This window comes from Galeopterus variegatus, unplaced genomic scaffold (genome assembly GCF_000696425.1).
Source record: "Galeopterus variegatus unplaced genomic scaffold, G_variegatus-3.0.2 Scaffold1050, whole genome shotgun sequence".
Taxonomy (NCBI): Eukaryota; Metazoa; Chordata; class Mammalia; order Dermoptera; family Cynocephalidae; genus Galeopterus; species Galeopterus variegatus.
The window spans coordinates 432,553-443,188 of NW_007727161.1; the positions used below are offsets into that span (position 1 = coordinate 432,553).

Here is a 10,636-nt window from a genome sequence, read left to right on the forward strand (position 1 = left end):
GTGCCTTCTTCCCCCTGTTATATTCTTTTATTATTAAAGCGAAGAGAAAATTATCCGCTTACCGTTCTCTATAACACACCAGATCTCCTGGTGACACAATGAAAATCATCTTGCCTCTGGTTTAAGACAGATTATACATCTTTGACTGGAATCACAAATAAATTTCAGGCTTTGCAGCCAAACTGAAAACCAAACTCTGACCTTGTTGACTGTTCCACTGAAGTTTTCTCTAGCCTGCAGGGCAAGGAAGATAACAGTTTTCCAGCAGTAAGAATCTTAGTAAATATTTTATTAACACATCCTGTCATATTCCTGGGATAGAGGAGTCCTCAGAACACTGCCCCACACTACAGATGCTGAGATGGGTGCTCAAATCCTTGGTCCTTCATCTAGTATCATAGCTCCGTGTTCCTTGAACAGAACTGGACTTGCTGTGCCTTACCCGTCCACATCCCCGCATGGAAAAGGGTCTCCCCTCAGTCAGATGCAGATGGTTGACAATCACTGCCTTTGCAATGGCTCGGGTTCCTTTTGTGAAACCAGAATGGAGAAAAGTTTAACATCAGCTGACCAAAAGGAATTCAGACTTTATTTTCCAAAAAGTCACTCGTGGGCAGACTGGTTAGCTCAGTCGGTTAGAGTGAAGCCTTGTAACAACCAAGGTCAAGGGTCTGGATCCATATATCAGCCAGCCGCCAAAAACAAAAAACCAAAAAACAAAAAGTCACTCATTCCAGTTCTCTCCAGGAAGGGGCTGGAACATCTTCAGGATGAACATGAGGATTCCCACTGCCGGAATATTCGGAATACCTTCCTTGATTTCTCAGAGAGACTCTATAGGTAGAAAAGCTTATTATTAGAGATTGAATTCTCATATAGAGACAAAAGATAGGTAATAGCTTTAGGGCTTGGTCTATAAATTTCTCCTACAATGATCTCGATATGTCTAGAATTGAGTAAAATTCATTTTATATTGTGCTATATATGATGTATAACTAAAGTCAGAACAAAAACCAAGAAGCCAGTGTTCTACTGTCAGACTGCTGCTAACATACTCTGAGCCTTTAAATCACGGCTCATATCCTCCCTCCAAGTATCTGTATCTGTCCTAATCTCTGTATGTGAGTATGACACTCTGACCCTCCATGACTGCAGCACACATTTTGCACTGATTTTCACTCATGATGCTGAATTGGCCCTAGTTCATTATTTCTTGTAAATAAGAGCTCCCATTTACGTGATACCCAGCTGAGGTTAAGGTTAATAGTATGATCCAAGGCCAAGGAATAAAACAAAGTTGATGACCCCTAAGAGTTTAAACTATGACCTTGGCCTTCTCAGCTTTATGTTCCCAGCAGAGCTAATAATAGGAAGAATCTCATTGCCACTTGATCATGCCTATTAAGTGCTGAGATTCTGAGAAACAGTGTTACAGGGAGACAAAGCAATTCATTAGAAGATAAAGGTTCTCAGTGAATCAGAACACTTGGTTCTCTTTGTCCTTGAGAGTCACAATAAAGAGCAAATATTACGTGCAGACAGGGTCTCAGTGAGAGTACAAAAAATATCTAGCAAGATGACCCATAAAGTTACTTCTAGTTTCTGATATAAGATGACATTTTCACTGTTTTCCTATCCACTCTGTGGATGCGTGTTTCAATAAACAAAAAGTCCCAGGAGGGAAAAGCTGAAAAGTTTCAACTCTTACTGAGGAGAATTTAGTTAATAATATAGTGTGACAAACCAAGTTGAAAGAAACATAAGTGAAAAAATAGCATAAACTTTTTTCTAACATCAAAATCCTTTACCATTGGGCCGGCCTGTGGCTCACTTGGGAGAGTGCGGTGCTGATAGCACCAGGGCCATGGGTTCGGATCCCATATAGGGATGGCCGGTTCACTCACTGGGTGAGCATGGTGCTGACAACACCAAGTCAAGGGTTAAGATCCCCTTACCGGTCATCTTTTTAAAAAAAAAAAAAAAAAAATCCTTTACCACAACCTTATTCAGCTTTGTATCTTCTAGTCATAGCAGCTGTGAGAGGTTAAAAGACAAACTACCCAAAAAGATCTTAAAAGTCCTGGAACTCAGGGCCAATTAGGAGGCCTATTTTTTGCACTAAAAAACAAAACAAGGGCCAAGCCCGTGGCGCACTCGGGAGAGTGCGGTGCTGGGAGCGCAGCAGTGCTCCCGCTGCAGGTTCGGATCCTATATAGGGATGGCCAGTAAACTCACTGGCTGAGCGCGGTGCAGCCAGTCTCAAAAAGGGCAAAATAAAATAAAATAAAATTAAAAACAAAAAAACCCCTGAGGGGTTTCTTTTTAGTATGACAGTAATAGAAGGGAGTCTTAATAAAAACTGCTAAGGGGCTGGCCTGTTAGCTCAGTTTTAGTTAGAGGGCAGCCTTGTAATACCAAGGTCAAGGGTTCAGTCCCCCAGACCAGCCAGCCACCAACCAGGAAAAAAATAAAAACCTATCACCAAAAAAATCTGCCAATATGATATTTCCTGAAGATCCAAGCAGAGAGAATTTATGTGCAAAGATAGATTTTATCTCTCCAATTTGAGAGGGGAGTCAAACATTTGTCTTCAAATAGCTTTATATGTTTCTTAAATTGGAAAAATGCAGACTTTTTTTCCCACAAAAACTTGGAAAACAATCTGCATATTTACTAAGGGCACTAGTGGACATTATCAGACTTTTAGCATCTCTACAGTTTCCTCCAGTGGAATCCTGCGACCCTACAGAAACATGCATCTGGGAATGTTGGTTGTAAATTATCTGCTGGAAGTATTACTTTACTTTGTCCTTGGAGGGTATAGAGGTCAGAAGTTGTTATATTTATATCAGGCTACAAGGCAACTCTGGGAGTGAGCCAGCAAAGAAAAGAGAACAGTTTTCATGACTCCTTAACGTCCACCCTCCCACATTCATCCTTTACATAGAGCAGCCACTTGACTTGTTTCTCAGTTGTCACAAAGGCTTTGCATTTACCCACATTTGTAACCCACAGCAGTCATAACTATGATGACAAGTGGAGGTCCAGTGCACAAGTCTGGGCTGTGGAACAGAGTAAAGTAACTTGCCCAACATGAGGAATGAAATCATCATCTTGGTGTCAGAGCACAGTGTTCCAAACAGCTAAGTTAGCTGGCCAGGCTCCAAATACAAGTGTCAGCAACTGATGGAAAAAACAGCTGTTCTGCAACGTGAGGCTGAAGCAGCTGCCTATTTATCTATTTCTGTTTCTGTACTTCTTTCCTACACTGATCATTTTTGTTGGAAGAACAAAGAATTAATCAGAATTTGATGGAATACCATGTGCTAAACTGCAGAAAGATTGAACCAGTTCCATGCCTTTTCTCTAGGATGAAACCAGAATGAGTCTAACGACTTATGAAAGCTGAGGGCAGGCAAGGTACTAATCATAGGGCCAGCCTCTGCTCCTCACTCCATAAACAGCAAGTGCTGCACACACACAGGCAATGGCTTATCTCACCATGGAGTCTGTTTCAGCCGGCTGGCTAGACTGTTTGTGGGCCAAAAGGAGAGTTAGCACTGCCTTCCAGCCTGGCTGTGTGGGGGTGCTGGCATCTGGCTCAGTTTCACCGTTCTCCCTGGATTCTTTGCCAAGTGTGATATTCACCCAGGGGCACCAGTCTCTATGCTGAGAGGTGGGATCTAAGAAGCTTCGGGAAGATGTGTCCTGAGGAAAGAGGAAGAGAAATAGCATTACTGAAGGGCAGATGCTATATAGATTCAGCGAGGCATTGCTATTAGTTGTCAAATCCAGAAACTTACAATTGCCAAATTTTTATACTCTCATTTAAACTCTGATTATCTTCCTCTCATTTTTATTCTTTCACTCCTTTTGTGTTAAAAAAAAATGGCAGCTTACCAGGTTTGTCCCCCTATCTCACTACCGCCTCATTTGCCTGAAACATTTATTACCTCTCCAGAATACACCCCAAAGAAACAAATGACGAAACCCTTCATTTTTTCCCTTTGGTCAGCCACTGTCTCATCTTTCAACTTATTCAAATGGTCTACTTTTAGTCATGGGACCGGGGAAGGGCTCTCGCCTGCTTCTCCATGCTGCACAGCGAGGGCACAGCATGCTGTTTGTGCTCATCGATGTCTACACGTGGAGATGACTCACCGAGCTGCTGGAAGAGCAGAGGCGAGCTCGCTTGGCTCTCCGCAGAGGGCTAGATGGTACCTCCAGGCCAGTGGGGTCTCCTGTTCCCATGCTTCGGGTCACTGGGCGGGTTCTGGTGGTGGGGCTAACAGCCTCTGGCTCAGGACGGTCAACAGGACTGGAAGAGTCCCAGCTCCGAGTTCGGGAGACAATAGGACCTGGAATCTTCTCAGTCTGAAGGAAAGGGGAGATAATGGAAGTACACCAATGATATTAACAATTATGGTTGAGTACTTCTTTCTAGAAGAATGTGAAAGCTAGTATTTTATAGTTTAAACTACAGGAATTTAGTTTCTGAACTGTCTACATAATTGAACTCTTCAAAGAATATTAGGTTTCTATACAATATTTCTACAAATTTAGCTTCTCTGTTGGTGAACAGAAACACTACATGGTATTCTGATCAATGTGATTTTAGACATAAAGCCTACCCACCTAAGGTAATTTCCAACTCTCCGCCAACAACACTTTTGTCAAGAATGCTATTTAAAAGTCCACCCCCTCTCACTTGGTTAGAGCATGGTGCTGATAATACCAAGGTCAGGGGTTCAGGAAAAAGTCCACCCCAAACAAGCTAAGTCCATACCTGCTCTGAGCCTGGGGAAAAAGTGGCATCCTGGCTTCGGGTCATCATCCTCCGAGGGGATTCAGGCACCAGTGGGAAGCGCTCTGACCGCCCCTCAGGGCCTAGGATGGGGGAGCTGGTTAGGCCAAATGACGCATCCAGGTCAGTCATGGATGTCTCAATCTGCTGGAAGCCCCAGAGTCCCACCTTCCTCATACACTGGGAACATGTTATCAGGGAGAGCTGCATGGGCTCCAGAGAAGAACTAGGTAGGAATGAAAGAGAAAGTGAGTTTTCTCAAAGGGTAACATTTCCTAGTGACTTAGTGTAATTATTTGTGAGTATGTTTTATCTCATCAAACAAATCTCTGAAGTAGTCCAGTGGACTGGGAACCATGTCCTCTCAGGGTCTCTTCCTCTGGTCTCAGGACCCCAGCTTCATCATCTTTCACAAATTTCCTGTAGAAAGATCTAAGGGGTCTCTTGATGTGTTCTCTATGGCAAGACTACTTTGAAGGTATGTTTTATAAATTTCTCCTGTCCCTCTTAAAACTTTTTCCTTTTAAATGGAAAACATTCTTTAATCTACCAAAGAAAAGATATTCAAAATAAATCAAGACTGTTTCTGACATTCTTCTATCTCACAGGGAGTCTATACCAAATTGAGCAGCTGGAACAGGAACGCCAACGTGGGGTCTAGGGGAATCCAGCTGGTGTTTCCTTTGGTAGTTTTTACCAATTAAACTCATTTTTGTTGTGCTTTATTGTCTTTCTATTTTTAGAAAGGAGCCTCACTGTTTACAGTAACGCAAATTCCTCACTAGGAAGTGACAGTACAAGTAAAAAGTTTAGGTGTGAACACCAAGAATTCCTGTGTTATAATTCTGGTTTTGTTACTAATTGTTATTATTCCCCTCCCCCTCTATGGCCCCCCAAGTTTCTGTCTCTGTTCTTCTCACAGGAAATACCATGGGATTTCCAAATACTATTAGCAACTGAGATATACGGGTGTATACTATTGTCACCGTTCATGTGCCTAGGCAAAATCCACTTACTAACCTACATGCCCAGCCACACAAAGAGAGAATACAGGCAGTGACATGGACTTGGATATCTGAGCCTAATTTGATTGTAGTTTTTCTCTCATCAGTTCGCTGATCAAGTTCATCTTCGAGCAGGTGCAGGAGAAGACTGATCTTGTCTTCTGTCAAGCACTACAAAGAAGCCAAGTAAAAATCTTCAAGTTTCAACCACCATAAAAGAAACATTATAAATAATGATGTACCTAGATGGTACAAGGCAAAAATGAGAAAAGAAATGACAAACATGAAGACAGTCCTCTGCATAGAGAAGACTTACTTCTAGGACAGGGCTAAGGTATCACATGGAAGCTTTCTGAATTGTCCTGGATCTGCTACTTAAGAAAGATAGCAGTTTTCCTGGAACTACCAGATCTTTTTTTAGTACTAAACTGTTTTCAATTTACCAGTTGCAGATTTTCTCGAAATCTATAAACTTCAAACCCAAATAATGAAAACAGGTTACTGTTTATATCTTGGCCTGACAATGAATTTACTTTTTGACAGAACAACAGAGCTTGCCAGTATTTATTTTTGTTTTAAGAATAAAGGACTACGATAGGGTGAACAAAAAAAATCTTTGGCTAGGGACAGGGTAACATTTATAATAGGTATCAGAGGTTACTAGTTTGGTACTAAAACCCAAGCTATTTTCTCAACTTGAAGAAGCAAAATAATCAGCTGCCATTTCCTACAGTAAGAAATATCTTCATAAAGTACCTACAGGGTGATGAAATGGGACAGTACACATTCAGTTCCAAAGTACAGATGGGCCAGAGCATTTCAACATTTCTATTCACAAGGAGAAGGGAGTTTGTAACTTGTCCTCTAGGACTTTCTTTGGAAAATCGTATGCAATCAACCATACACAGTCTTATTTCAGTATCTTCTGTTCAATAGTTTAAACAATAAATCAAGATAAAATTGAATTTATGCCATTTAAAGAATGATTCCTAAAAGTTTAAATGAAACCCTCAACAGTTGCCTTTCTGGTAGAGACTGAAAACGGTCATTTGAGACTACAAGTGCTGTGGTTCTCTTCACAACAATCTGCATACTCTTGTCATTAAAAGAAATGCTTCATGTACAAATGTTGGTGACAACTGGAGGCCACTGTAGCCTAGCCAAGAAAAACTCACCATAGATTTCAAGTCCTCCGGCCTCAGGGAAGGAAGTTGGAGGTCCAAGTGACAAAGGCTTTGGAAACGATCTAGGAATTCACTAACAAGAATAGCAGGCTCATCCAATGGCAACATCCCAAATCGATCTGGGGAAAAAGTAAACTGAAAGATTATATTGGTGCAAACTGTAAAAAATAAAAACACGTACAGAATAACTGGAGATGTAAAATTGATGACATATTTGATGATACTAAGATTTTATTGATTTTTCTTTTGATGGATACTACTGATTTTGTTTAAGAAGTAGATTCTGTATCTTTTATATTTTGAAAATATTTACTGATGAAATGGTATGATGTGTGGGATTGACTTTTGAAACAATGCAGAGGAGCGGAGAGGTGTTAAGAATATAGAAGAAACAAGATTAGCTACAAACTGAAAATTGTTGAAGTCAGGTGATGGGTAGAGATGAGGTTTCATTATTCTATTTTATCCAAGTACTACATTATTCAAGTACTATTCTCTATACTTTTGTGTATGCCTGAAATTGTTACCTTACGTAAAAGTAAGGAAAACAAACAAAAAAAGCCCCCAAACAGTTAGTGGAGGTAGAGGCTTGCATAGGTGACAGGGCTTAAAGAACCAACATTTTATAACTACCAAGTATGGATAACCTATTGTGAGCTAAGAACGAAAAAATTTCCATGTTCCTAAAATTTATACATGAGATAAAAAAAGGCTTACAGTATAAGGTGAAGCAAAAGTGGATATTAGGACATACAAAGTACAAAATTAGGAAGCTCACTGGTTATACCTAAGGTGGAAAAGAAAGAATGTGTTTGAAAATCAGTTAGTTTGGAAATTAATTGGTTATACACTACAATTATCTTTGGTGTCACCCAATTCATGTATTCAATATTTGGTACACTGGCTGCAAATGCAAGTGGTGAGGGCAGAAACGCCTTGCTGAATTACTTCCTAAGGAGGTTGATCTATTAGGCCTAGAATGATCAGTAGAAACACATAGAATCAGCCTCAAGAAAGAATGAAAATACTTTTTGTAGGTGAGAGATTTTACAGAAAAAATGAAGAGAGAACACATCATCCTAACCTGATCAGCTAAACAGTAGGAAGCCACTGGACTCAGTGGTCTTTTTCTCAGCCTCAAATTAACACTCAGTTGCTTGACAGCCACTATAAGGCAGCCCCTTAGGCTACAAAGATGAAAGACACATTCAACACCCCTAAGTTACTCACAATCTAATATGGGAGGCAGTTAAGCAATGACATTTCAGTGTGATAAGTATTATCACAAGAGTAAATAGAAACTCTTATGAAAGGTCACAAGAGAGATGTAGCAGATCCTACTGGCTGTCAACCCAACAGCTATCCCCTGCTCTTGCCTTGTTGGTAGAAGCAAGATTTTGTTTGGTATCTGTCATTATCCCTAATGACCTGGAGTAATTCCTGATTTGTTTCTAACAATCACAACAGAAGCATTCCTCTTGGCAGTGGCCCATTTAGGAAGGGACATTTGACCCTATTGTGACCAATGAGTTAGGAGAGGAAGTGTGCTGGATAGTGTCTGCATGTGACTCTTTAAACTGCTGCCACTGTGCAACCTTGACAGAAACTACTTTCACAACAATGCTTCTTGGAAGAACTGGGTCCTGAGCCAATAAGTTAGCCAATCCTGGAGAGATCCTACCTTGGGGTTTATTACGAGATATAATATATATTTTTTTTCTTTTTGTCTTTTTTCGTGACCGGCAACGGATCGCAACCCTCAGTGTCGCGCCCGTACCAGACCAGGACCGGCAACGGGATCGCAACCCTCGGTGCTGCTCCCGCACCTCGCTCAACCAGTGAGCGGCCGGTCTGTATGTGGGATCCGAACCCTCGGCGGGAGCGCCACCGCGCTTCCCAAGCGGCGCACTGTAGCAGTGCGCCACCAGGCCGGCCCCATATAATACATTTTTTTATTAAGCCATTTTATTACTTATTTTTCCTGCCTTCCTTCTCCTTCTCCTTTCTTTTTTTTCTTTTTTTCTTTTTTGGCTAAAAGCTTCCTGACACTAGAGTTGATTAGGGTAGGTGCGTTTTCAGGAAAGGTTTCTTAGAGGCAGTCAAGTCTAAGCTGAATGTGAAAGCCAAACAACAGTGTATAAAAGCAAACAGCCAAAGGATGGCACATTTGGGGAATCCTAAATGGTTTCATGGTGCTGGAACACAGTGTGTGTGTGAGGAGATAAGTAGGAGACGAGGCTAAAGTGTAGACAGATTTTTTTAAGGAGGAAGTGATATTATAGATAAACATGCACTAGTTTAGAGACTGTAAAAGGTAAGTGTGGAGGCAAAGAAATAAGCTTAGAAGACATTAAAATGACTTAAAACAATAATCCTTGTAGGATAATGTTAGCCTAAAGATGGAGAGAAGGAATACCAATGTTGCAAAACTGCTTTTTTTTTTTTTGGTGGCTGGCCAGTACAGGTATCAAATCCTGGACCTTGGTCTTATCAGCACCATGCTCTAACCAACTGAGCCAACTGGCCAGCCCAATATTGTAAACTCCTAATGATCTACGAAACCTCATCTTACAAGAAAAATAGGGTACTATAATATGCAGCATTAAATTGAGAAAACGAATATAAACTCAAGATGTTAAAACAGAAATCTAGTAGTGATGGTTTCATGGTTGTGCAAACCTTATCAAATTGACACCTAAATATGTGTAGTATATTTTATGTCAATTATACCTCAATAAAGCTATTTTTTAAAAGAGAAATCTCTTTTCCCATTCTGTTGTTAGATGGGGCCCAAAAGCATTAATAGTAGCACCTCTGTTCACCACTTACTTGAATCTTTAACAACTAGTTTTTTGATCTCTAATATTATTAAAAGATCAAGGTTCTGGGCCGGCCCGGTGGCGCACTTGAAAGTGCGCCGCTTGGGAGTGCGGTGGTGCTCCCGCCGAGGGTTCGGATCCCATGTGGAGACCGGTTCTCGCTCAGTGGCTGAGCGCAGTGCGGGCGCAACACCGAGGGTTGCAATCCCGTTACCGGTCAGTAAAAAAGACAAAAAGGAAAAAAAAAAAGATTAAGGTTCTTTGAAGAGTTGCTGATTCCATGTCTTAGGGCAGAAAAAAATAAATCAAGTTAGAATATTCTGTTGTTGCTAGAAAGCAAGAATGCTTTCAAGAATGCTAGAGATAATGCTGAAAGTATAGAATAGTCAGCTTAAGGGCTGGCCAGATAGCTCAGATGGTTAGAGCAAGGGGCTGACAACACCAATATCCAGGGTTTGATCCCTATGTCAGCCAGCCACCAAAAAAAAAAAAAAAAAAAAAAAAAAACCGAGAGAGACAGAATAATCATTATAACTAAGATAAAATGCTTCTGAAATTCCATGAGTTCTTAATGATATGCAAAAGAAAAAGTACAGAAGAGTAATAATTTTTAAAATTAATCTTAGTATCTTATATCTGACAAAGTAGACTTTAAAACCATAAAAAGAGACAATGAGGGACACTACATAATGATAAAAGGACTGATCCATCAAGAAGGCATAACAATCATAAATATGTACGCACCCAATTTTGGAGCAGTCAGTTTTATAAAACAAACTCTATTAGACCTAAAGAAGGTAATAGACACTAATACCATAATAGCAG

General features: G+C 40.6%; 1 protein-coding gene across 1 annotated transcript in view; it reads right to left on the reverse strand.

Moving 5' to 3' along the window:
• Positions 1–268: 268 nt before the first annotated feature.
• The window catches only part of ZC3HC1 (zinc finger, C3HC-type containing 1), a 23,566-nt gene continuing 13,198 nt past the window's right edge, over positions 269–10,636 (reverse strand). The window contains exons 4-9 of the mRNA XM_008574450.1: positions 6,984–7,111; positions 5,825–5,979; positions 4,787–5,030; positions 4,162–4,374; positions 3,502–3,708; positions 269–834 (exon numbers count right to left, since the gene is read on the reverse strand). Coding sequence (XP_008572672.1) covers positions 766–834; positions 3,502–3,708; positions 4,162–4,374; positions 4,787–5,030; positions 5,825–5,979; positions 6,984–7,111 — 1,016 coding nt within the window. The 3' untranslated portion in view covers positions 269–765. The remainder of the gene's footprint in view (positions 835–3,501; positions 3,709–4,161; positions 4,375–4,786; positions 5,031–5,824; positions 5,980–6,983; positions 7,112–10,636) is intronic.